General features: G+C 55.7%; 2 protein-coding genes across 7 annotated transcripts in view; one reads left to right on the top strand and one right to left on the bottom strand.

Annotated features, from left to right (window-relative positions):
- Positions 1-16,835, top strand: SH3GLB2 (SH3 domain containing GRB2 like, endophilin B2). Of its 6 annotated transcripts, XM_033122107.1 has the most exons (13): positions 1-253; positions 4,471-4,612; positions 5,369-5,497; positions 9,788-9,921; positions 10,164-10,256; positions 11,682-11,693; positions 12,432-12,494; positions 14,153-14,176; positions 14,623-14,712; positions 14,999-15,099; positions 15,375-15,389; positions 15,499-15,739; positions 16,093-16,835. In XM_033122107.1, exons 1-13 carry the CDS (start codon positions 191-193, stop codon positions 16,198-16,200), a joined length of 1,215 nt encoding a protein of 404 aa, XP_032977998.1. In that variant the 5' UTR covers positions 1-190; the 3' UTR covers positions 16,201-16,835. The 6 variants fall into 6 exon arrangements, with proteins under 6 accessions (XP_032977998.1, XP_032978001.1, XP_032978000.1 ...); XM_033122109.1 differs by lacking the exon at positions 15,375-15,389 and having other exon boundaries at positions 24-253; XM_033122111.1 differs by lacking the exon at positions 12,432-12,494 and having other exon boundaries at positions 94-253.
- A 956-nt stretch (positions 16,836-17,791) lies between these two features.
- The window catches only part of NUP188 (nucleoporin 188), a 42,162-nt gene continuing 33,795 nt past the window's right edge, over positions 17,792-26,158 (bottom strand). The window contains exons 30-44 of the mRNA XM_033122104.1: positions 25,886-26,081; positions 24,154-24,231; positions 23,753-23,838; positions 23,343-23,488; positions 22,862-23,043; positions 21,557-21,757; positions 21,296-21,388; positions 20,734-20,892; positions 20,307-20,444; positions 19,630-19,704; positions 19,321-19,548; positions 19,078-19,209; positions 18,716-18,789; positions 18,455-18,584; positions 17,792-18,364 (exon numbers count right to left, since the gene is read on the bottom strand). Of these exons, the coding sequence (XP_032977995.1) occupies positions 18,188-18,364; positions 18,455-18,584; positions 18,716-18,789; positions 19,078-19,209; positions 19,321-19,548; positions 19,630-19,704; positions 20,307-20,444; positions 20,734-20,892; positions 21,296-21,388; positions 21,557-21,757; positions 22,862-23,043; positions 23,343-23,488; positions 23,753-23,838; positions 24,154-24,231; positions 25,886-26,081 (2,095 nt within the window). The 3' untranslated portion in view covers positions 17,792-18,187. The remainder of the gene's footprint in view (positions 18,365-18,454; positions 18,585-18,715; positions 18,790-19,077; positions 19,210-19,320; positions 19,549-19,629; positions 19,705-20,306; positions 20,445-20,733; positions 20,893-21,295; positions 21,389-21,556; positions 21,758-22,861; positions 23,044-23,342; positions 23,489-23,752; positions 23,839-24,153; positions 24,232-25,885; positions 26,082-26,158) is intronic.

The raw sequence follows: 26,158 nt of genomic DNA, 5'->3' as shown, positions 1-26,158 counted from the left end.
GCACTCGGCGCCCCGCCCTGCGCGCTCGGGCCAGCGCGGCGGTGGCTGCGGTGGTGGCGGCGGTGGCAGGCGGGAGGGCGCACTAAGGGCGGGCGCACCGGCAGCAGGTGGGCGGGGTGCGGGCAGACGGCGGCGGGCGGGGGGCGCCAGGCTTCGCTGGGGCCGGGCGCGGCCGGCCGTGCGGCGCGCCATGGACTTCAACATGAAGAAGCTGGCGTCGGACGCGGGCATCTTCTTCACCCGGGCGGTGCAGGTGAGGCCGTGCGCCCTGGGCCCCGCGCGGCCGCTTCTGGGGCCCGGATGTGGGACGGGACGGTAGCACCCCTGCAGCAGATCCCGGGGCGCCAGGAGAAGCCCTTCGAGGCTGCCGCCCCCTTCTCCCTGTCGCGGACATCCCAGCCCTCCACATCCCCTACTCCTGCGCTGCCCAGGAGAAAGAGCCCCGGGCGGCCGGCCAAACCGCACCCTCGGCGTGGCCCGGTGCTGGGGACCGAGCCGGGCCTCTGCCCTGTTGCTTGCGGTGGAGCTATTAGCGTCCACCATTTTGACCGGCCGGGTTTACCCAGATGCCCTGGGGCCCGCTCAGGGACCCGGTGGGAACTCTGCTGGGGAGCGAAGAGGGCACCAAGCGGGGCCTGCCTCCCTGCCCTTGTGCAGCAGTAACTCTGGCTCCCGGCAGGCCTTTGGAGGCTGAGTCCCAAGCACAAGGACTCATGCATCCGCCACGACCCCTGCTCTGAGCCTCAGTTTCCGCACCTGTGCAATGGGCTGGTGGTATCATGGTTCCCCCATGTCCCTTTTACACGCTTGGATAGTCAGTCCGGAAGCCAGGAGGGCTGGAGTTATTTCCTTTCTGCCCCCTGGGAGGCTTGTTTCGTCTTATTTGCCCAGGCCTGGGGAATGGGGAAAGGGCTGGCGGCTGGCCCTTCTTGCGAGGCTGTCCAGGCCAGTGATGCTGAGCTTGGAACAAGTCCTATTCACTTGGAGGCAGAGCAAGAAACTGAGGCAGCTGAATGTAATGGTGAAGACCTAGAGTTAGCTGTAGGTGTGGATGCTCCTTCTTGTGACTCTGGGGAAGGGACGTCGCCTCTCTGGGCCTCAGTTTTTCAATCTGAAATATGGGATTAGCAATCCCTCTCTCCGAGGATGGCTGTGAGGGTTCTGTGGCGCTGTGCGTGTCTGAGCTCACTAAAGGCAAGCACTATTGGAGGTAATGTGGTTGATATTATACTCATGCAGCATGTGACCTTGAGCAAGTCACGTCTCTGCGAGCCTCCATATCTCCTGTCAATCGGGTGTAACACCAGTCTGCCCCCGAGGCATCTGGGAACAGGTCCTGTGTTTGTCCGTCCTTGCCGTGTTGTTGGTTCTCTGGAGGAGCCCAGCTCCAGACCGTCTCTCCGAAGCCCATGTTGCCATGTTTACTAGAAAGCACAGTGTCTGATGGAGGATTTGCTGCTCGTTGTTCCCAGCCCTGTGGGTGACCCGAGCCCTAGTGGGAATGCCAGAACCCCGGACTCCCTGGGACAGCCCCGGTCCATCTGGAAGGCGGGGAATCCTCCCCAGTGTTGGTATGGCAACTGTACTATCTGGCACATCTGGGAAGAACTTGATCTGGTTTCCTGCTACGGTGGGGCTCTGGCACCTGACCTGGCCAGGGCCTGCAGAGCCTAGGCATGGGGACACTTGGGCCCTGTGGTCTTGCTTCGCCCGGCGGGGGCAGGCCCATTGGGTTGCCCATACTGGAGTGGGAGCCAGCGCCCAGGCCCCAGCCTCCAGGGTGGAGGAGGGAGCTGGGAGCTTTATAAATAGCGGTTTTCTCTGGCTGTGCTCGCCCACCCCCTACTGCTGCCATCTCGCAGGGAGCAGCCTCAGGCTGCAAGCAGCAGCCTCTGAAGCACTGGGCCGGAATGGGGCAGGGTGGCAGGCCAGAGGAGAGAGGGGCCTGAAATGTGAACTGAGCAGGAGAGGACCCTCCAGGGACCCACCCGAAGCCAGTCTGCCCGGGATCAAGTCAGCCAGGAGGGGTGGGGGGCGGGGGTTAGTGTCAACGTGTGGGCAGCTCCTCTGTATGGTTTCCGGGACATGCTGGGGAAGCCCTCAGACCCTCTGGGTACCGGGGACGCCTTTTAGAGCCTCACCGCACTCCCATCCGGGAGGGAACCAGACCTGGGCCCTGGGAAAGAATCTGCAGGGCAGGACCCTTTTGCATGAGTGATCCTGGGATGACTTCCTAGTCCCTGAAGTGTGCCTCCAAAGTCACGAGGGGTTTATGAAGTTGGTCCAGGGTGGGAACAGCCCTAAGGGCATTGAGGCAGGAAAACCTAAGATGCCAGTGGGGGTGGGATGGCCGTGGAAGTGACGGTACTAATACTATCAGGCGTAATTGCAGTAATAGTAATAGGAGAATTACTAATAATACAAGCCAGGGAGGCAATGGCACGGTCATCATCCGAGCCAGGCAGGCAGCAGTGGACATGGGATGGATGCCCAAGACATGGGCAAAGCCTGGTAGGACTTTGAACCTGGGCAGGCGTGGGGTATCAGGGACCGGTGGCCAGGAGGCTCTGGGGGAGGACTGCCATTAACCGTGGTAAGGCAGGGAGATGCTAAGGCGCGTGTCACCTAAACTGGGGTGACTGGTACCATTGGGGTAAGGAGGTCCTTAGGTAGCTCCTGAGAGCCCAGGAGGGACCTGAAGGAGGCCTTTTATTAACGGTGATGATGATGACACCAGCTAACGTTAATCAGACCTATACCGTGTGCTAAGCATATTCTGTCAGATGGGTCCTGTTATCCTTATTCTCCAGGTGGGAAACTGAGGACCAGAGAGGTACTGCCTCTCTGTGCCTTGGTTTCCTCATCTGGAAAATGGGGCTAATGCCACCACCTCAAACGGCTGGGTGGTGAGGCCTGTCCAGAGCCTGGCTGTGGGAGGCCTCAGTTTGGGGAAGACGAGGAGGATGAGGAGAGGGGCGAGGTTGGAGGAGGCCAGGAGCAGCTGGTCCCGAGTGGGGAGCTGCAGGCTGTCACCTGGGCCCGCCCAGCCCTGCAGGGAGAAACCCAAGCCCTGCTGCATAATTGATGGCTGCCCAGCTGCATGACTATTGGTGGCCGCCTCCCGCGCTCTGCAGCCAGAGCTGTCCTTGCTCTCTGGATAATTCATCGCTGCCAAATAGTGTGGGAAGGGCCTCCAGACCCCAGCCCACAGTGACCCTGACTCCATCACCGCCTGCCCCTTGCTCAGCCTCAGTAGCATCATCTGTAAAATGGGAAACCTGGACTGCCCTTCCCTGGAGGGCTGCTAGAGTTATGGATGGGTCATCAGTATAAAGCTCTCAGCACAGGGTTGGGCCGCAGAGACAGTCACCGTATTTGTTATTACTGATCTTATTCCTGCAGTGTTACCTTTTTGCTGTTTGGTTGTGATCTTGAGTAGGCTGTTTTTTCTGGCCGGGGAAGGACTTGGCATCCCTGTTTGGAAAATGGGGACATTTGTCCAAGGGCCCCCCTAGATCAGAGGGGCCAGGACTTGGGCTGGTTTCTGGTTGTTCCTCCGTGGCCCACATGGCTTCGGCCAGCTCTAGTGGGGGACCCATGTGACATCCTGGTTCCTGCCTGGCCTTGGGGTGGAGCTTCTGAGCTTTCTGGGCCCTGGGTGTGCTGAGTTGGCTCCCATGGGCTGGCGGTGTTCCCCGTCCACCACACCAGGTGACCAGAGGCCAGCCATGCGGTCTTCCTCCCACACACTCCTTCCTTCCCAGCTGTCTCTCGTGCCATCAGCTCTTAACAGGAGCAGAGCATCTCACATGGAACAGCGACCGCCTGCCAGACCTTGGCCTTCATGTCTTACCCACATCTACCTTATTTCACCTTCACAACCTATGAAGGGGCCGCTGTGACTTATTATCCTCATTTTTCAGCTCAGGAAACTGATGCGTTTCCTGCAAAGCCAGTTTCCCAGGGTCACAAAGCTCATAAGTAGCAGAACTGAGACTTGAATCAGGGACCATTCACTCCCCTGGCATCCCCCACTTCCCCCTGGGGCTCCCAACCCCCCACTGAGCCTCCAGTAACCCCAGACCTTGCTTTGTGTCCCATTTGTTCCCTGAGCACTTTCTACCAAGTACTTTCCTTCAGAGTAACACTCGGAGGAGCCTTTGTGATGGGTCCCCAAGGGTTCCTTATGCCTCCAAATTGTGAGCCAGATTTTGTACAAATGTGCTTTTTTTGGGGGAAAGGGATCTATAGCTTTCATTGGATTTCCAAAAGAAGCCGTGATCCCCAAACTCTGGTTCACAGAGGGGAAACCAAGGTCTGGAGCAGGGCCCGGACTTGATCAGGTTGCAGAGCAGGCTGGAGGCAGCAAGTTTCTTGCACTCGGCTCCTGGGTTCCAGCTGTGGGGGGAGGGGAGGGTGGGCGGGACAGGGGGAGTCCTCCCTTCCACCCTCTGAGCCTGTCCCACACAGTTCACAGAAGAGAAGTTCGGCCAGGCCGAGAAGACCGAGCTCGATGCCCATTTTGAGAACCTTCTGGCCCGGGCGGACAGCACCAAGAATTGGACGGAGAAAATCCTGAGGCAGACGGAGGTGCTGCTGCAGCCTAACCCCAGTGAGTGGACTGGGGCTGCTCCTGGGGTGAGGGCAGGAAGCTGGTGGCGGAGCCTCACAGGTGGGACTGAGCAGTGAGTGAGATTTGGGTTAGACTTTTGGGGCTTAAGGCTGCCATGGGGGCGTCCCAGTGAAAGAAAACAGCAGAGTCAGTGCTGGGCTCTAAGATGCGCTCTCTGGGGCAGTGGAAATGCTAAGTTTTGCACAGAGTTAAAGAAATGCCTAGAAACGGAAACACACTTGGGAGAAGAGGCAGGCAAAACACCAGTGGGATTAGAGATGGGAGAGGGCTTGCCCGGAGTCACACCGGAGCACAGAGCCGGCAGACGCAAACTGCAGGGGATAGCCTGTGGGAACAGACGGCGTCGGGGTGGAGATGCTGGTAAGTCTGCCTGTAAGTCCACTGTGTGCAGGGCCAGCGGTGTTCGTATGTGTGTTATGTTCTGTGAAGGCATGTTGTAAGGAGGGAAAAGTGGGGGGCCTTGACTTTGGGCCCGTCACCCCATGCTGTGGGACTTGGGGCAGGCATTACCTGTCTCTGAGCCACGACTTCCTCCTCTCTAGAGTGAGGGGTTCCACAGGTTCGAGGGCCAGTTTCACAGGATTGAAGTGGGCATCCGTGAGAGAACATTCTGGAAGTCACCAGGCTCAGCGATGTTGTGGCCAGGCCCTCTTCTGGGAGTGTTTCTATCACTATGGGTTTTACCCTTGGGTTGGACCAAAGAGCCTTGTGACTTGGCTTCTGTCTGCCCGGCAGGTGCCCGAGTGGAAGAGTTCCTGTATGAGAAGCTGGACAGGAAGGTACCTTCGCGAGTCACCAATGGGGAGCTGCTGGCTCAGTATATGGCAGAAGCGGCCAGTGAGCTGGGGCCCACCACTCCCTACGGTGAGCCAGGCCCCCAGGCCCTCGGAGCCCCCATGGGGTGCGGGTCACGGTCTCTTGCTCTCTTATTTTCCTCTCTCCCCCTCCCTTCCTTCCTTTGTCTTTTTAATTACACATATAATACCTGAATTCATTCTATTTGTAAAAACCTCAAACAGTGGAGATGAAAACAGAGTAAAAAAAATGGAGGTCTCTCTTAACCGGTTTTGGTTTGTGTGCATTTTTTAATGGGATCGTAGTGTGTGTCTGTTCTGTTACTTGGTTGTTAAACTTGGCATTGCCTTTTAGATATCTGTTCACAGGAGCTCTTACAGAGCCACCACAGTCTTTATTTTTGTAATTCTTAAAAAGGTTTGAGGTACAATTTATAAGCCGTAAAGTGCACCTGTTTTAAATGTGCAATTCAGTGATTTTTAGTAAATTTAGAGTTGCACAAACATCCTCCCAATCCAATTTAAGGAACATTTCTATCACCCACAACAAATCCCTTGTGTCTACTTATAGTCAGTCTCTATTCCCATCCGCAGCCAACCACTAATGTGCTTTGTGGTCCTATACATTTGCCTGGTCTCAATGTTTCATATAAAGGGAATCGCATAATATACTGTGGGGTTTTTGTTTGTTTTTTTGTGTTTTTTTTTGTAGTTTCAGGTAAATATATTGTTTTTTTTGTATCTGGGTTCTTTCACCTAGCATAATCTTTGAGGTTAGCCCCTGTTGTAGCGTGTCTCTTAGGGTTTCATTCCTTTTTTATTGCTGAATAGCATTTCATTGCACGGATATACCACATTTCCTTTATCCATTCACCATTTGATAGGCATTTGGGGTTGTTTCCCTATAAATATTTGCACACGAGCCTTTGTGAGGACACATTTTCACTTCTCCTGGGTATATACCTAGAAGTGGAATTGCTGGGTCATGTGGTAAATTTGTTTCACTTGTTAAGAAATCACCAAATTCTTTTTCAAAGTGGCTGTGTGATTTTTACGTTCCCACCAGTGGGGTGGTGTTTGCTTTCCAGACATTTATGGATTTTCCAAGTTTCCCTCTGTTGTTGATTTCTCATTTAACTTCACTTTGGTCAGAGACCATACTTGGTATGATTGTAGTCCTTTTACATGTATTAAGACTTGTATATGGCCTGGAACGTGGTTTCTCCTGGAGAATGTTCCGTGTTCACGTGAGAAGATGAGTGTGATGTCGTAGCGTAGTGCTGTAGAGATGTTAGTCAGGCCAGAATGGTCGATGGTGTTTTCAGGTCTTCCACGTCCTTGCCGATTTTGTTTCGTCCTGTCCATTACTGAGAATGTTGAAGTCTTTAACTATTTCTGTGGAATGTCTGCTGTCTTCAGTCTGTCAGTGTTTGCTTCATACATTTTGGAGCTCTGTATTAGGTCTCCATGTTCATGATTGTATATCTTCCTGATGCATTGAGTCTTTTATTATTATGAGACGCTGTTCTTTGTCTCTAGTAACTTTTTTTTTTGTCTTACTGTCCATTTTATCTGATAGTACAGCCACTCCTGCTCTCTTCTGGTTACTATTTGCATGGCATATGGTTACTATTTTGCTGTCCTCTTATTTTCACTCAAGTTATGTCTTTAAGTCCAAAGAGCATCTCATAGACAGCATCTGGTTGGATCTTTTTTAAGAATCCACTCTGACAATATTTGCCTTTTGATTGGAGTGTTTGATCCTTTTACATTTAATGTAATTGTTGGTGTGGTTGAATTTACATATGCCATTTTGTTACTGTTTTCTCTGTGTCTCAGGTCGTTTTTGTTTATCCGTTCCTCTTTTACTGGCTTCTTTTGTGTTAAATAGATATTTTCTAATGTAACATTATAATTTTTGTTACTTTTTTTACGTTAAAATTTTTTTCTTAATAGTTTCACAGTGTGAATTACAATGTGCATTTTATCTTATCACTATCTATTTAAGAGTAATACTAACTTGACTCGAGTAAAATACAGAAGTTGTTCCAATATACTCCATTTCCTCCCTTGTCCTTTTTGCTGTTATTATCATACATATTGCATCTTTATATCTTGTAAAGTCAACAGTACAATTTTATAATTATTGTGTTATGCCTTCTAAATCAGTTAAGAGAAAAAAATGATACTGTCTTTTATAGTTGCCTATATAATTACCTTTACTGGTGTTCCTTTTTCTTTATACGGATTCAAGTTACCATCTGGTGTCATTTCCTTTGATCCTGAGGTCCACGGCAGGTCTGCTAACAATGAATTCTTCCATCTTGTTCATCTGGGAGTGTATTTCGCATTCACTTTTAGGACAGTTTTGCTGTATGTAGAATCTTGGATGAGACTTTTTTCCTTTCATCACTCTGAATATATCATCTCAGTGCTGTCTGGCCTCCGCTGTTTCTGATGAGAAGTCCTTTGTTAATCTTACTGTGGCTTTCATATGTGATGAGTCACTCTACTCTCGCTTCTTTGGAGACTTTTTGTCTTTGTATTTCAACAGTTTGGCTAAGATGTCTTAGTGGTGGATCTCTTTGTGTTTATCCTATTTTAGATTTGTTGAATTTCTTGGATATGTAGATTCATGTTTTTCATGAAATTCAGCTCATTTTTGGCTATTATTTCTTCAAATATTTTTTTCTGCCCCTTTTCATTTCTCTTCTGGGACTCCTATTACTCACTCGTATGTTGGTTTGCTTGATGGTATCCCCGTAGGTCTCTGAGGCTCTGTCATTTTTCTTTCTGTTTTTCAGATTAGAGCATCTCTATTGATCTTTCTTTAAAGTTGCTGATTTTTTCCTCCTGCCAGCTCAAACTGTCTTTGAGTCCTTCTAGTGAATTTGCCGTATCAGTCATTGTACTTTTCAACTCCAGAATTTTCTTTATTGATATTTTTTATTTGATTAGTCATTTGTTATATTTTCTTTTAATTCTTTTAACATGATTTCTGTTCGTTTGTTTAACACCATATTTGTAACAGCTGCTTGGAAGTCTTTGTCCACTAGGTCTAACATCTGGGCCTCCTTGGAGACAGTGTCTGTTGATTATTATTTTTTCCTGTGTATTGACTGTACATATCTATTTCTTTGCATGCTTCATAGTACTCTGTTGAATCTGCACATTTTAGATAACCTAGTGGCTCTGGAATCTGATCCCCCAGGGGTTGTTATTGCTGTTTGTTTGTTTGTTTAGAGACTTGCCTGAGGTCATTGTTTAGAGTCTGTGCCCCTGCACTATGCAGCTGCTGATGTCTCTGCCTTTTTTTTCTTTTAATTATTCTTTTTATTTTTCAGCCTAGCTTCCTAGAGGTTGCTTCTAGGTCAGCCTGTTAGTGGTCAGTCAGTGACTGGTCAGAGCTTGTGCTTAACAGTGCACCCGGGAGGCTGTCCTTGTGCACTGTGCGTGGGCTGGGGCACTCATTCAGGGCAGTTTACAAGTCTGCCCGGCGCTCGCTTTGTGAGTGTGCAAAGCGTCCTGCTCAGCCACGGGCGAGTAGACAGCTGGGGTTCTCTCCAGTTTCTCCTGAGCGTGCTACACACATGCAAAGCCTTCCAGACCACCAGAGGTTTCTGGAAGTTCATCAAGGCCCGCCATGACTATCTCGTCTCCTGGATCTCCTGTGAGATTTCTGGCAGGTCTGGTGCTTGTTCCCACCAACATTCCATCTTCAAGTTAGCGGTGATGTTGGCCTGTCCCAATCACTTTGTACTGAGTTTACTATTCTTTTCAACAGTGTCTGCGGGTTTTTCTGCGCTCCAGCCCAAACCAAGTCAGCCCCCTTCCGCAGCGGACTTACCAGCCTCAGGGCTTGCCCTGCCTTGTGTGGTAGAGCTACACACAGAGCTTGAGGAGGTGGGAGCAACCCTGGGCTAAAAAGCCACAGGCTCCCATTGTTTCTGCCAAAGTTTGGTAGTTCTAGAATAAATGCTTCTCAATTTGTTGCTTGCCGCTCATCAATTTCCGGAGTCCAGAAAGGAGTTGTTTTTGACAGCTCTGTCTGATTTTATTGTTGCTTTTTGGGGAGTGGGTTTGTTGAGCTCCTTTCTCTTTTATTGCAAATCTCTTACCCCCCCCCAGTCTTTTTAATGGCAGTGTAATGTTCCATTGTTTGAATGTCCCACTATGTATTCATCAGTCCCCAAGTGATGGATATGTAGATTGCTCCCACGTTTTCCAGGCCAGCATTTCTGCACTTAGCATCATTGCACTTGCCTCTTTAGCAAGTCTCTTTCCAAACTCCCCACTACTTCCTGGGGTCAGAGCAGCCTCAGCTTGACCCTTCTCCTCATCTTTGACTCTGTTTTCTCAGGGAAGACCCTGACCAAGGTGGCAGAAGCTGAGAAGCGCCTGGGAGCCGCAGAGCGGGATTTTATCCACACTGCCTCCATCAACTTCCTCACGCCCCTGCGTAACTTCCTGGAAGGGGACTGGAAGACCATCTCGGTGAGGGACCTTGGGCCACTCTGCTTGCTCGTAACCATGGCAGCCCTCTCCTCCCTTGCTGGGAACCCCACACACCTGGGGCCTCCCCAGACATGGCTCTTGTGAACTGGAGTGGGTGACTTTCCTTGTCTGGGCCTCAGTTTCCCTGTCTTGATCACATGGCTCCATAGGCCAGTCCCGCCACAGCCCAGGGTCTCCCAGGGCCCCTCAGGGACTCACTGTTTTCTGTTCTCCACCTGCAGAAGGAGAGGCGGCTCCTCCAAAACCGGCGTCTTGACCTGGATGCCTGCAAAGCACGACTGAAGAAGGCCAAGGCCGCAGAAGCCAAGGCCACGGTAAGCGTCCCTGCTGGCCTCCCGCCCCCCGGCTCTGGTTAGAGCCTAGGGGGAGCGGTGAAGGGACCTGGCATGACCTCTCACCCCTGTCCCTGCCTGGAGAGGCCTGGAGGGGGCGCTGGTCTGAGCTGGCCACTTTGGGTCACACCTCTCTGCCCCGACCCCCGGGAACCCTGCAACCCAGAGCTCTGGGTCCCAGGGTAGACACTTATGGGGCGGGCTGACCAGCAGTGCCCCGACCTGGGCACAGGGCACCCCACAGGCTCCCCAGACAGGCACAGTTAGAGTTTCTCGCATGCCCCTGCCCTCCCTCCCTGGACGCTGGGCTCTGCTCCCGGCTCTGCCCGGGCATGGCTTCCCCCTTACTAACTGCCACACCCACTGCTGCAGCGCTGGGCCCAGGGCGCCCTTGCTCAGGCTCCCCTGCGGTGGTGTGGAGAACCCCAGGCTGGACCTCGTGCTTGCTAATGAGCAAGTCTGAGGGGCCCCGTGAGACTAGGCCGTCTCGGCTGCCCCTTTACGCTCGGCTCACTGAGGCTCTTCAGCCTGGATGGGACGCAGTGTGGGACGATTTGAGTGGGGCTAGGCCCAGGTTGGCAGAGCGGGCCCGAGGGTGAGCACACTCGTGGCATGCTAGGCTGCTCGGGGGTACAGGAACCCCAAGGCCACCTCACAGCCACAGGCCACCAGGGGAAACCTGGGCCTGCCCAGGCTCTCAGCCAAGGAAGGCCCGGCTCAGCCCAGGCTCCCAGCTGCTTGTGAGAGTTCTGGCCCCAAACCCTCCGTGCGCCCCCTCTCACGGGGTGGCCATGTGGGGCCGTGGAGCCTGGGCCTGGGCCTGCAGTGCCTCTGGCCAGAGCCATGGGCAGGGTCTCAGCTCATCTAGGTGTGTGGGTCCAGGTTGGAGGCAGGGGCTCAGCCACTGGAGTCTTGTGCAGGTTGGGTAGGGTGACCCCTGGCTATTGGGATGACCTTTCTAAGTCACCTGAACAGGCCAATCTCCCTGCCACTCAGGGCTGGACAACCTCTCTGGAGTAATTTGGTCAGAACAAGCTTTTACTCTTTCAGCCAGGCCAGCGGAGCCTTTCCTTAGTCACTGGAGTGGCACGACCTCTTCTCCATTGGGTTGGCTCGGACAGCCCCAAACCTTTGGGTTAGGCCCAGACACCCGATCCACAGCTACGGCAGCCCAGGGCGACGCCCTGAGGACAGCCCGGCAGGTGGCTCCCTTACCCCTGCTCCTCTAATATACGCACACACACACTTTAGGACACCTTCCAGAGGGCAGGTTGTGTGTGTCCATCTGCCTGTCCCCCTAGTGTCCCCTCCCGCTGGGGCCAGGGGGGCCTGCTCCCACCTGCGCTGTGGTCTCACTAACTCTTTGTTTTTGTTCCTTTCTGTTCTGCTTTGGGTAACTTGGCTCAGTGTGAGGGAGATGTGAGTATACCTGTCCCACGTGCCGTGCTGCTTCTGGTTTGCCCGTCTGGCCTGGGGCCTGCAGGGCCGGGCCGGCCCGGGCACGTCCTCAGGGCATTTTGCAAGCAGCTGGTCTCCGCAACAGAGCCTCTACGATGGGCAGCCTCTGTTTGGGGGGACACACCAGGCATTGAAGCCTGTGAGTCAGCTTTTTGCAAATGTTGAAAGCCTGTCACTGTCCATCCATGCATCCATCTGTCCACCTTCTTTGTGGGAAAGGGGCCTGGTCCTTGCTGCAGGACCGAGAGATGTGGTGTGGGGGGATTCTGGGATGGAGAAAGCTGTGGGGGGTGGGGTTTGTTTGGAAGCCTGGGTCTAACTGGGGCAGAGGGAAACTAGGGCCCAGGGAGGAGTGGGCCATGACGCCTGGGCCAGGGGCCGGATCCAGTCTGTGACCTGTTCAGAGGCAAGTGTGTGACGGCAGGCGCAGGCTGTCTCCTTGTGGCGTCTGCTCCCCTGGTCTCCCCAGTGGTCCACCCACTGGCCTGTGTCTCAACTCCCTGGGTCTCTCAGCCCACCTCCTCTCTAGATGGTGGGCGTGGGGAGAAGGGAGTCTGTGACGTGTTTGTCTGTAGCCTCCTGTCCCTGGGGCCAGGGGTTCCTGGCATCTCCCTGTGGGAGACTCTGGCGCGGCCTCCTGGCTCCAGCCCAGCCCCGGCCCAGCGTGACCCCTCCCCCCATGAACTCTGTTCCCGCCAGACGGTGCCTGACTTTCAGGAGACTAGACCTCGTAATTACATTCTCTCGGCCAGCGCCTCCGCGGTAAGCCTCCCCACCCAACCCTACCCCTGGCCTCCCCCCCACCCCTCCCACAGCGAGGGGCCTGCTACACAGCAAACAGGAGCCAGATATCCCAAGAGGCTCCATCTGCCTGCCTGTCCCCTTGCCCTGTGACCATGTGGCTGGCCTTGCTTCTCCCCGCTAAATGCTGAAGGTGGAGACTGGACCAGCTGCCCTGAGCAGTGTGGTGAAGCCAGGACGGCAGCTATCCATTGGACCTGAGTCTGCCCGCTCCCTCCACAACCCTGCCCCCCCACAAAGCAGGCACGACTCCCCGGCCCCACTCACCATCCATGACTGCCGGCCCTGTGCAGCCCCTGGCAGAGAGAAGGCCTGGGCCTGGCCTGCCACACGTTGACAGACCCCTACAGACAGGTGACAAGGATGGCTGTTCATCCAGCTGCCTTTGTAGCACATCTGCTCAGTGTCGTGAGAGCTTGAGGAGGCCTTGAGAAGGAGCAGGGGGCGTGGGGGGCCCTGAGGTAAAGGAGCAGCGTGTGCCAAGGCCAGAGGTTTGGCCCAGGGTGTGACCTGAGAAGGACTGAAGCTGAGCATGGGGCGGGACCCGGGGCAGACTTTGAATGTCTTGCCATCTTTTTTCTTTCCTGCGGCTTTATTGAGATATTTGCCATTTACCGTTTAGTTTGGGAACGAGGCTGATCACATCTGTCACATCGTGCCCATCACAACCACTGCTCTGCCGTTTTCTGCCTTTTCTCTGTCCTTCCATCTCCTCCATGGACGACATCCTCCCACACACACCCCCTGGCTCTTCTTCATCTCTGTGAAGCATGTTGCCGCGTGTATTCGTGTGTCATTCAGTGGCTGGGCCATCGTCCCTCGGGGGCGTCAACCCCAGTTGAGCCCACCAGGCCCCCTCTTGCTGGGCGTCCTACCTCTGGACACATGGAGGTGGCTCCCATGATAGGATTGCCTAACTGGTACTGCGGGGGACAGCTCTGCCCTCAGGGCTGGCCTTGTTTTGCTTTCCGTACTTCAGGTTATCGTCCTTGCCCGCACTGGGCAGGAGAAATGGGTCTCCTCAGTGGTGGCAGGAGGAGGGGGTCTTTCTTCTCCAGGCTCTAGATCACATTTCCTGTCCCCCTTCCTGGGCTAAGTGGAAGGAGAAATATTCTGGAGGGTGGATACTGGTTTTTCATTTTGCCACTGAACCCCAGTGTGACTCAGGCACAAGGCTGCGTTTCTCTGCCGAAGGACAGAAAGCTCCAGTGACTGGCCCAGGGTCACACAGCCCTGCCTCCCAGCCCAGCAGCATTAGCCGAGTGTCAGGGTGGGGTGAGGGACGCTTGTCTCCTTTGAGACCCCACGCAGTGCCTGGGGGCTTACACTACAGGAGAAACCCAAGCAGGACTTACCAGCTGGCTGCCCCCCGCCCTGCATGTGGCATGTTGGACTGGACTGTGACGTCAGAGCCCCTCACACCAGGCCTCGGCCCAGCCTCAGCTTCTGCTGGGGTTGTGGGAGGGAATGGGGAAGGGTATTGGGGGGAAGAGCTTGGAGTCTGAGGAGCTGGGGCAGGGCACAGGCTCTGGGGTTCAGCCGGCCTCCCCCGCCTCCTGTTCCCTGCTGACCGGTGCCCCCTCCTTCCCCCGCTGACCGGCCCTGTGTGGTCTCCGCAGCTCTGGAATGACGAGGTGGACAAGGTGAGTGGGGCTGGGGGGCGTGGAGGGGTGGGGGCGGGAGGCCAGGCAGAGCTGCTGCCCAGGGCGCAGGTGTGTTTCTAGTTCTGGGCCAGTGAGGGTTGTCACTTCCCCTTTGTGGGGAGATGACCTCCACAGTGGGTCCCCTGGAGGCGACTGGGTTGGATTTTCCCCTGATGCATGGTGATGTCAGAGGGGCCCGTGAATGAGTGTGAAAGCCCATCCCTGAGGGCCTGTCTCTGGGACTGCTGTCATGGAACTGGCACAGGGCTCCAGGCGGGGCCGTAGCTCCTCGAGGGGTCAGGGTTCCAGGCCTGAAGTCCAGGGGGCACATGCCATCTGCCACGGAGGGCAGGCGGTCACCCCTGGGCGGGCCTCCGGGCACAGGAGAGGCTGATGGGTGGGAAGCTGGGGGCGATGCCCTCACACTCTCACCCCGCCCTTCCCAGTCTGAGCAGGAGCTCCGAGTCGCCCAGACAGAGTTTGACCGGCAGGCAGAGGTGACCCGTCTCCTGCTGGAGGGCATCAGTAGCACTCACGTGAGTCCTGTTCCTCCTGTCACCCCTCGGGTCCCCACGGACCTCGTCCATAATGAGGCATGAATGAACCTGGAAGCAGGTGGGGAAGGCCTGTGCTCCATGAGGGGGCATTTAGCCTGGGGGGAGCAAGTCCCAAGGGTGGGAACTGCTCTCCTCCCCCAAGGAGCAAGAGGCTGGGCCACAAGCCACTGAAAAGCTGGGCCAGGCTCCGGCCGAGGACGGGCTGGAGGTGGGATGCTTCATCCCGACACCTCCCATCCCATCACCACTGGGCCTCTTGCCACAGGTGAACCACCTTCGCTGCCTCCATGAGTTCGTCGAGTCCCAGACAACGTACTACGCGCAGTGCTACCGCCACATGCTGGACCTACAGAAACAGCTGGGCAGGTGCCCACTGGGGTCCCCTGGCTCCCAGGCCCCATGAGCAGCCCATCCTCCCCCGGGCAAGAACCTCCCAAGCTCAGAAAGCCCCACAGCACACAGGGCGGGTTAGAGGGCCGCCGACTGAGCAGGCCTGTCCAGGAACCCTCTCTGGATGACAGTGAGGTGGCTGGCCTTGGGGACTTCCAAGCGGTTTCTTGAGTGTGGGGTGGGAGGGTGGCAGGGACGGCCTGGAGCATCTCCCTTTTCCCATTGCTTCACTTTTCCTTTCATGCTGCCAGCTCCCAGGGAGCCATGTAAGTAAGCGGGGTCTCCTCACCTCCGCCGTGGGCCCAGCTGCTGTTCTGGGCGCCAAGTGGCGCTGGATGTGGCTCCCAGCTACTGAGATGTGCCCCCTCTTTGCAGATTTCCAGGCACCTTCGTGGGGACCACAGAGCCCGCTTCCCCGCCCCTCAGCAGCACCTCGCCCACCACCACCGCAGCCACCATGCCTGTGGAGCCCTCTGTGACTGGCCTGGCCCCTCCAGGGGAGACCGCGCTCTGCCTGGAGGAGGTGGCTCCACCCGCCAGCGGAACCCGTAAGGCCCGGGTCCTTTATGACTACGAGGCAGCTGACAGCAGTGAGCTGGCCCTGCTGGCGGATGAGGTGGGCCTGGGTGCCACAAGGATGGCAGGAAAGGGCGGGCATAGGTGCCCCAGGGAACCGGAACTGGGGACATTGGGCCTGTAGACCCTACGCCGTCTTCAAGGCTCTGAGGGTCCCTGGGTATGGAGCTAGGAGACGGGAGTGGGGAGTGGGAGTGGGAGTGGGAGTGGGCTGGCTCTTCGGGGCTGCTCTGCTCCTGCGGAAGCAGTCGCTACTCTGCCATGTCTATCAGGTGAGGTGATGTGTAGGTGCCCCTGTATCACAGGAGGATCCCAACTCTGTCCCCATTTAGTCCCGGGCCAGTTCTGCCAGCCTGGCCAGGCTGTGACCTCCCTCTCTGCCCTCCTCTTCAGCTCATCACTGTCTACAGCCTGCCTGGTATGGACCCTGACTGGCTCATCGGCGAGAGAGGCAACAAGAAGGGCAGGGTTCCTGTCACCTACTTGGAACTGCTCAGCTAAGCAGGACCCCTCCCAGGCCCCTGCTCTGACCTGGGCAGGAGAGGACTGGCGCAGCCCTGCCATTTGTCTTGTCTGTTGGTGCCCTCGCTGTTCAGGGTGGGGCAACGAACCCTTTCCTGTCCTTGCCCGTCATCAGCTGCGAGGGGCCCCTCCCCCAACCCTGCTTCTGACCTGGTTCTGGAGCCCCCGACCCTGCCTGCGTCCCCTGAGCACCCCAGCCCTCCCAGCTCCTGCTAAGGAGGGAGGAGCCGGCCGCAGCTGCGGCACCCAGCGCCTCGGCCCATGGGGGCTCAGCGTAGAGGGCCTGAGGAAGCCCTGTGCACCTTTGGCAAGAGCACCTGCCTTTTAGTTGCCAAAAGCAGCAAAGGAGTAAGGGCAGGTGGGTCTGTGGCAGGCCGCGGGGACTGCGTGTTGTCCCCTCTGAACTGGAGTAGAGGGGAGCCTGGCCGTAGAGGCAGGGCTGGGCCACAGAGCAGCATCTCCCGGTGCTACCCTTCCCCTCGCGCCCTACAGCTCAAGCCAAGTATGGTGGCTGCGGCCTGCACCTCTTCACACTCACTTTTTAACTGATCTTTTTACTCTGCCTGTCTGCTTGCTTTCTAGCCAGTGACAAATAATAAACTGTTCTTCGTGTGCATGTTGCCTGGGCTCCTGGAGGGGTCGTGGACCTCACGGGACTGGCCCTGCGGTGGGGAAGGGAGGGGAAGACGTCCCACTTGCAGCGTTCCTCCTCCTGAGTGGGGGGTGTGGTACAAAAATGCTGTCGGCCCCTCCCAGAAGCACTAGGGCAGAGGGAAAGGGAAGTTCTTCAGAGCATGATTCACAGCACGCCCTTTCTCCCACAGGGCCTGCGCTGCTCAGATGGCAGCGAGTGCAGTTCCTGTACGTGAAGCTGCATAATAGACGTTTTATTCCTAAGGAAAGCTTTCCTAAATTTGGGCACAGTGGTGTAGACTGTACAAGTCGTGTGATGGTTTCAGCTCTAGTAAACACTATTGCCCGTTTCCCGGCATTGAGCGAAGCACATTCATGTATATTCTCATGTCCACAGATGAGGGGAGATCAGGTCACTCCCTCCAAGCACCATAACTGGCAAGTGGCCACACAGGGACGTTAGCCCAGGCAAGTCTGACTCTAGAAACTTCAAGTGGTGGGTTTGGGCTACAAACCAGGCTTCAAATTAAGGCCCTTATGCCCAGCCCCTTACAACTAGGTCCTAAGGAGTCCAAAGGACGGCCGGGGCGTGAGGGGCGGGGAGGGGGCAGAAGCAGAGGAAGGCAGGGGCACAGCTATAAATAGGACGCAGCCGAGCTTCACCAAAGGCCACACCCGCTGATAAGCTCAGCCAGCTGGCCAGTGGGTATGTGTGGGGCAGGGGCTGGGGAGACCAAGGCAGGGAAAAGCTGAGTGTCCACTCAGCACACGCACCTGTGAACATTAACGGAGGGATGTTACTGAGTCAACCACCAAACATTCCGCCTTCCCCAACTGCTCCACTCCCAGGCCCCGGGCGGAGGAAGACTGTTCCATGCGCTGAGCTGGCTGGCTAGTCATTCCTGGGCTTTGAAGGCACACATCACACACTTGTCTATAAACAGTATTTTAATATTTGTATAAATAGACCACAGTATTACCAAAAAACTGCAAGAACAGAGCATGGAAAACACTTTCAAACCCGTGCACACTCCTGGCTGCACGTGACACTGGCTCCCACCTCTCCCCTGGGCCGCAGGGCAAGTGCTCTGGGGAATGCTTGAAGGAAAGGAATACACCTCTGGGGCACGTTGAGGGGGCGCTGAGCACAGTGGACTTGCGGCTCCGCACCCCTGAGGCTGACCTTGCTCTATTACAAAAATAATGCCAGTGTGTGGGTGGGTGGCTGGAGTCATGGCTGTGCTGAGGGGGACAGGAGCTGCTCAGTCCCAGGCGGCCCCCGCAGGGCTGTGCAGGCTGGTGGAGAGGGGCGGGCGAGCGGCATGCCGCGGCCCTATCTTTGCACGTGCCGGACAAAGGCCTGCACTAGCTGGATCAGAGGCTCCTGACTCTCGGAGCTGGCCTTGGAGAGAGAGGTGGACTTGCCCTGAGGCGAGGGGAGGACGCCAGCAGCAGGGGAGCTGGGGGCGCCCCTGCGGAAGTAGCGCGAGAGGCTGGAGAGCAGCGTGCTCTATGGGAGAGAAAAAGCAGGCTGATGAGGCCCAGCATCCCCCACCCTCGGGCGCTGCCCCCTCCAGGCAGGGCCCTGATCCCTCCATACCAACTCGGAGCTGAGCTCCTGCTTCATCCTCTGTTTGTCCCGCGGGTGCACAGCCGGGTCCCTAAGGTAGCGCATCGCCTGGGAGATGAGCAGGTAGAAGCAGTTCTCCATGGTAAACATCAGGAGGGACCTGGGACGGAGTAAGGTTGGCACTGTTGCAGAGGGCCAAGCTGGCAGGTGCCAGGTAGGCTGTTGAGCCAAGAGCGGAGCCGGCCCGTGACTGCCCCAACCCCAGACAGAATTCCAGGAGAGCTTTCTTACTTCAGTGTTCTGGTCCCTTCCGCCTGTGTGCTTAGCCCCACAGCCTGGGTAAGGGGCTCCTTTTTCTTGTCCAGCTGGAGAAAGAGAAACAAGGGGTCAAAAAATCAGGTAACAAGTGACAGCTCCAACTCACTGAGAGCTTTCTACCTGGCAGGTCCTGCACTAAGCAATTTTATTAGTTACCTCATTTAATCCTCACAATTGTTCTCAACAGAGATCATCTCTACCATAGTGCTTTTGTGAAAGAGAAATAGGCTCTTTCACAAAAGAAAGGCTAGGTAATTGTGTCCAAGGTCACGGTTAGTAAGGGATGAACTGGAAGGAAGACTTGGGTGGATGGGGCCAGAGAGCAGCCAGCTTACCTCTCCGAGCATGTTTAGGGCCACGTTCACTGTGGCCAGAAGGGTCCCGAAGGAGGGAGCCACTTCAGAGTCAAAGGTGGGCGTAGTGAAGCTCAGGGCAAACAGGAAGTTGTATTCAGCAAGGTCCAAGGACTGCAAGGCAAGACAAGGGCATTCCAGGGCCAGCTAGGGCCCCAGGCAGCAGCCGAGCCTTCACAGCTCACTGTGGGGAGGCTGGTGGCGCAGAGCGGGTGGTGCTGGTACCTGGTCCAGCAGGATCTGGCAGACGTCGGGGGTGAAGTGGCGCAGGGCCGCCAAGGTCCTGCTGAGGATCTTCAGGAGGCCGTACTGGACCATGTGCAAGGCTCGCTGCTCCGAAGCCTCTGTGTCAGCAGTGGGCTGCTTGGAGGACGAGGAGCAGGAGGGGGCAGCTGCGGGAGGCCGCTGAACTCGGGGGGCAACGGCTGAGGGGATGCCATCCCCATTTTTGTTCTGGAGGGGAGACAAGAAAGGGAAGTGGCGCACAGGAAGCAGGGCGCGCAGTCCCGACAGCCGTGGCGGGCGGGGGTTTACCTGTAAGCAGTGCTGAAGCATCGCGCGGCTGTGCAAGAGGGAGGCGCAGGCCTGGCACAGGTAGCCCAGGTTTACCTGGGGCAGACACAGGAAGGACGAGGGCTTCTTTTGGCGGCAGCTTCTTGGACTCGCGAGCAGGTGCCCACGTTCCCCCCACCCCATTCTCCAGCTGAAACTCTTCCAACCACTAAGTATGCTAACTGCACACTGTGGTCAACAGATGCCCGGACAGCTTCCCGGGACCTAACTCAAGGCCTGGCACGATAAGTCCTCAGGAAACAAACGGGGAGGGTATTTACCCATCTTACAGAAGAAGAAAAAGGCTTAGAGAGAGGGGACGTGACCTGGCTAAGGTCACACTCAAGCAGAGACAGACGCCTGTGTTCCTTCCCTGCCCAGTTCTCTGCTGGTTCCCAGCTCCAGGCCTGTTCCTAAGAGAAGCAGACCAAGACCTGAACGATAAAGCCCAGGCTCTTAACCTTCATGGCTGCCCTATGCTGAGGAGGGAACATTTAGCTCCAGAGGAAGCAACGTGAAACCAAACGCAGTGCTCCGAGCAAAAAGCCCACGTTCCCAGGGCGGGCTGCAATTCACTGGAGGTGCCTGAGAGAGCAGCCAGCGCGCTGTCCCCAGGCACTTCCCCAGACCCCTCCAAGACACCACGTCTGAGGCCCCACCTGGACATCCCGCATGAGCTGAGGCAGGTGGAAGTGCCACTCCTTCATGAAGCTGGAGAGCTGCAGAATGAAGCCCACGGTGTGGTCCGCCTCCTCCAGGCACGCCAGACTCTGTACCGTCCTCACAGCGTTGAGGCACTGGGAGCAGAGAAGGCAAGGATGGGGTGACACAGGGACCTGACATGCCTGCAGGGAGGATAGGTTCTGGGCCCACTAACACAGGTGGCAGTACAGCAGGGGTTTGGCGTTACGACTAAGAGGTTCTGTCTGAGCTGATCCCCTCACGCAGCAGAGCAGCTCCACAGGTTGGCCAGTCAGCCGGCAGCCCTTAGAGCACCTCAGAAACGGAGGCCCTGAGCCCACTCAGCTACCGAGCCTCCCGTCCCGAATGGCCCAGGCCCCCACGATGATGCTGGCAGCCCCTCACCTGTAAGGTCCGCTCCTGGTGAACACCCACGAAGTCCAGGGCCTCGGTAAGGAAGTTGTAGCGCAGAGTTTTGAGGAGCCTCTCCATCAAGGACATGGACAGGCGGTAGACCCCCGGCCACGAGGGGGCATCCAGGGACTTCCGAGAGGTGCTAGGTGTCTAAGACAACCGGCAGACAAAATCAGGACATGGGGCCGGGAACCCGGCTGACGGAAACAGCAAGGCCTCCGGCAGCACAACAGCGAAGGCGGGCTGGCTGCTGGCAGAGGAACCTCCTGGAATGGGCATGGTCTCGCCTGCGGACCAGCAGGACCACAAGAGAAGAGCACTAGGCAGATACAAGAGTCCTGGGTTCTAGACTCGGGTCTGCCACTAACTAGCCATGTGCGCTTCTCTTACTGGAGGTCATGGGGCGGGGGGGTGAGAGCAGGGGCGGGGGCGGGGATTCCGTACCATCCATGCAGTACACCAGCCACTAAAGAGAGCAACTTCCAACGGGCCAAGTGGGGCGGGGGCGCCCGTTTCCACTGGAGGTGCAGTCTGACAGGCCCCCGGCACTCACCTGCACCGTCCCATTGCTGCTGAGCTGGTACACACTCAGGAGGGGCAAACAAACGCTCTGGGTGACACCGGCTCCAGCCACTGCTGTGGCTCCCTGGGCAGGACAGACATGGAATGAGATGGAAGCTTGCTGTGCAGACGCCCACCTGCGGCAGGTGGAGCTCTCAGGCTAGACCAGAGCTTCTGGGAGAATCGCAGGCAATGCCAGAACCTGCCCAGCGCAAGTGAGGAGGCTCCTTCCTGCCCTGGGCTTGCCGCCTACCTGCTGGGTGCGAGCCAGGGTGAGGAGTAGGTGCAATGCTGCCTCGGTGAAATGCAGGTTCTGCTTCAGGCGGAGGCTCACCTCCAGGGTGGTGAAGAGGGTCGGTAGGATGGGGAGCCTGCGGGTCACCTGCAGCCATGAGTCACCATCCTCATCCACCTCACACAGCTCCTTGGCCAGGTGCAGCCCGAGGACGCACACCTGCTGGGGCCCAGGGACAAAGATGGGTACGAGGGAAGGAAGCGGAGCAGGAGGAGACAGGGACCAGCCAGCCCTGCGCCTGGCTGCCCGAGGCCTGCCTTGGTCACACACACATGCGTGCGCACGCGCCAAGTGAGCTGGACAAGACCAGAACCGGGGTCTCACAGGCCTGCTCGCCTCCCCGACCACCTCAGGCAGGGACCGGCAACTCCATCCACACTCATGAGCCCCCGACAGGACTACCTTTGACTCTTCCCTCCCCCGTCACCCAAACTGCCATCCGCGGAGTCAGTGCTGCTTCCAGTCCCACATCTGGTCACTCCCCCGGACTCTGTCACCGCGTGGCGTCAGGGTGCACGAGGCAGTCACCTCCTAAGCTGCGCTTCTTCATCCTCTCTGGATCCTCCCTAATCAATTCTTTATACCGGTGGCTTTTCAGACATTTCTGACCACATCCCACAGGAATAAGCACCTTCACACTGTGCCCCAGTATAGACCTATTTTCATTGAACAGTACCCACCCTCACATGCTATAAAGCACGCAGACATTTTAATATTTTATTCTACTTCATTTTAAAAAAATGCTGGTTGTAACCAAATGAGCTTATCTCAAGACCGAGTAACAGGTCATGACTCACAGTTTGAAAAGCACTGTTCTATACTGCATCCAGAGTGATCCTTCTAAAGCACAAATCTGGTCATTTCTCTCCCTGCTTAAAAGCCTTAAATTGTTTCCTAGGACCCCAATCAAAAACCCTGACAAGGCTGCCCACCCTCTCGCCCCTGGCTCTCCAGACCTCACTGTACCTTTGCTCACACCAGCCTGCTTCAGGTCACTGCAGAAAGGGCGCTTTCTCATGAGTCACTAGATTAGGTGAAAACCCCATGTTGGACGTTCCCCGGTATCTCTCCCCTGCAGGACTGGCCACATGGCATTCCAGTGCTTCTTTGGAATTTAGTCTGATATTACTAACTTTCTCCACCAGGCTGTGAACTCTCTTGGTCAGTAAGCAGCCCTAGGGCCTGGCACACAGTAGGCAGGCAGGCAGCTACTGTTTGCTGGATGCATGTGGAAGCACAGGCAGCTTCCCAGGGCGCCCTCACCCCATCACGCTGGTCCTTTTGCCGGGGCCGTGAGCAGTCGTCGGTCTCCATGCTGTCCTTATCCTCAGTGGCACTGCCTGATGCTAGACTGTGGCGGGTCTGGTCGAAGAGCGCAATCACCTCTTCTTGGAGGGTTTCACAGACGTTCAGCACCAGCTGTGAGTACTGGGGGATGTCACTCACTGCAGAGCAGACAGAGGGCACAAGGTCATAGTCACCATGCCACCTCTCACTGCACACCAGGGTTTGCTTCCCAGGCAGGCAGCTGGGAACACAGCATGGTGCCAAGAGGCATAGTCTCTATCCCCTGGGAGCGGGGGGAAGAAACAAGTGGGAAGAAAAGGAGTTTTCCTAAAGACCAGAGTTCCAAGACGGAGAACTGCATCCCCACATGGGGAGTGGGGCTCTGGCTGCCAGCAGAGGTGGGGCCGCTTTCCTACCCCGCCCACCAGCCCCGGCCCCACCCCCATCCCGCCCTCACCTCTCATCTCCTTCATCTGCAGTGCGGTGATGAAAGCAGAAAACACCTTGGCTTTGGTCTTCTCCATGAGGTGCTGGTCTGCCTGCAGCACGCCCTCCAGGATTTCTGTCAAGGGTCCGAGGATCTCATCCACAGGACCTAACTCTCTAGAAATAACATGGAGTGGAGAGGGCGGGGAGAACACAGCTCACAGAAAGGCCACAACGTGCCACTGTGCCATCTCGGGATGCCCACCAGGCAGTCGGCCGAGCATCTTGTTTGCTCCGCCAGTCCTGCTCCATGATGGAAAGCTAGCCCATCTCACACCCCTTTATCTCCCCTTCAGGAAGGCAAAGGGTCAGGAAAGAGGATTGAGCGGGCCCCAGTGAGGCAGCCCGGCTGCAGGCCGCCTCTCCTGGCACGGCACTCACCTCTTCCACTGCCGCAGGAGGATAACCAGCAGAGTACACAGCATAGAGCCCAGGCGGAGGCAGGTTCCTGAGGCCGGGACTAGGAGCTAAGGTAGGACAGCAGACCAGTTAGCAGTCAGGCTTCCTGGGCTGGTACAGCCACAGGATGCCAGCTCTATGCACAGGGCACCTTTCGTCTCATGCCTTTGTTTCTCAGCAGTGAGCTAACAGGGGTGGGACACAGGGAGAGGCCTGGGGCTGGCACCGCAGCAGCAGACCTCTGCCTCCCCAGTGCAGCCTCAGGCGTCCCGGGCTGACTCAGCCCTATGGCCTGACCACTTGTGCAACCGCAGACTACTGAGCTACTTGATTTCAGAAACCTTCTCCCGAGGAGGAGCATGAAACCTCCCAGACACACTTACTAACGCTTTGGTCCCATCAAGCACATCAAGAAAGAGCTGGTGACGCACTGCAGAGTCGGTCAGGTGCATTATCTCTGCCTGCAAAGGAACAGAAAAGCATGCCAGTGGGAAAATTTCTCAGACATAAGAAGCCAAGAAACGTGAGCTCCTCTGTCAGGCAATTAGTCATTGATAAGTCACTGTCTCTCTGATTACAAAGGGGCTGGAGGGCCCTGCTGTTTCTTTTTCTTAGATATGGTCAAAATCAAGTCCAAGTTCACCTCCTTCTCCTGACGACGCCCTTCCTTTGCCTAGACCCTTCAAAGGCTTCCCAGGATACTGGAAATACAAACTCCTCAACAAGGCCTGGCGGCCCCAAAGGACCTGCTCCAAATGATTTTGGTTTGACACCCACTGTGCTCTCTATGGTGGCCCTACTGGCCTCCTTCCTCCTCCTTGAACATACCAAGTTCTTTTCCACTTCCAGACCGTTGCGTTCTTGCTTCCAGGCTCTGCACCTGGGCGACCTTAACATATTCAGGTCTCAGAATGGACATCACCTCCTCAGAAGGGGCCTCCCTGACTACTCCTGTTCTTCTTTAGCATTTGCTCCCACTGCATCCTGATTATTTCCTTCATAGTGAATTACCACAATCGGAAACCATATTTATTTCTTTGTGAGTTTGTTGACAATTTGCCTCCCTCTCTATGAGATCAAAGACCTGATCTGCCTTGTTCACTGCTATAGCCCTGGTGCCTGGCAAATGGTAAGCATTCTATTAATATCCATTCAAGGAATGAATGAATGATCAATATCCTGGACTTCCTAGGAGGGTTGGTTAGGTTTTCAAGAACAATTCAGGAACTACTGCCTAGCTAGGGCCTAAAAGGCAGGTGATACCCAGGTTATTCCTGGGGGAAATCAATCATTCCCCAAAGATGGCTGAGCCTTTGGTGTGTCCGCATTCTCAGGGCTCCACAATTGCTGCGCCACAGCAAAGCTCCAAGACCAAGGCAGTCCGAGGGGACAAGTCACAGAAGATGTAAGAGTATGCTTGGAACAAGGGACATCCATCAAGCTGACATTATTAATGAGATCAAGATATTAATCTGGATCCCCCCAGGGTAGAATTCAACACCAAGTCCTTACTACACAGCATGATGGTGTGAAGCCACAAAAAAATGCCTAGAAAAAAATGCAAACTCCTCTCAAATGTTAGCTGTCTCTCTAAAAACCAACTCTCAGTAGACATACAGTGTGGTGCTAATGGCCTCTGTTCTTTTTCTAAGACCAGGAAATGCAGTTTCTAGAACGAGTGAAAACAAACTGCTCTCTAGACAGGGTGCTGCAGCAGCTGTTACAGCTACCTGCTGACTAGTCAACAAATATGTACCTAGCGTCCACAGGGTACATGGCGCAAGAAGGCAGTAACACATGTGCCCGAGAGGCAGATGAAGGGAGGAGCCCCGGGACTTATCCAAGGCTGTTAAGGTAGCTACAGGAAGCTTTTAGGAACGTCTGAAGGGATTTCAATTTACTTCTCTGCACTTTACTTAAGGATCTCCTGTTGGACCCGCACCCTCAAATACCCCAGGTTAGCCCCCATCTTTTGACACAGAACCTATTACATTTTTTCAGCTCTCAGGGAAAAACCCTGATTCATGCTTCATCCCAAAGCGCTGTATCTGATAGGTACCCCAGCACACTGTTGCTAGGAAACCAAAGTGAAAACTCGCCCCAGGAGGTTCTTACGTGGCTGGTGGCGATGATGAGAAGCATCCTCCAGGCGGAGACCAGCATCTGATATTCTACCACGGAGGTGCAGCTGCTGCCCTCTGTGTCGGCCGTGTGGACTGCCAAGGACTTGACATACCCTGACCAGTAGGCAAAGCGTTTCTCACTGGAAAATTTCTTAAGTGTATCTTTTAATGACTGGTCTAGTGAGCCCCTAGGGTGACAAGAAAAAACAAAACCGACCGTTAGGTTGAAAGCAGATGGGAATGAGATGGGCACAGACCCTTGCTG

This window comes from Rhinolophus ferrumequinum, chromosome 12, assembly GCF_004115265.2.
Source record: "Rhinolophus ferrumequinum isolate MPI-CBG mRhiFer1 chromosome 12, mRhiFer1_v1.p, whole genome shotgun sequence".
Taxonomy (NCBI): Eukaryota; Metazoa; Chordata; class Mammalia; order Chiroptera; family Rhinolophidae; genus Rhinolophus; species Rhinolophus ferrumequinum.
This window is presented reverse-complemented; position numbering and strand designations above follow the sequence as displayed.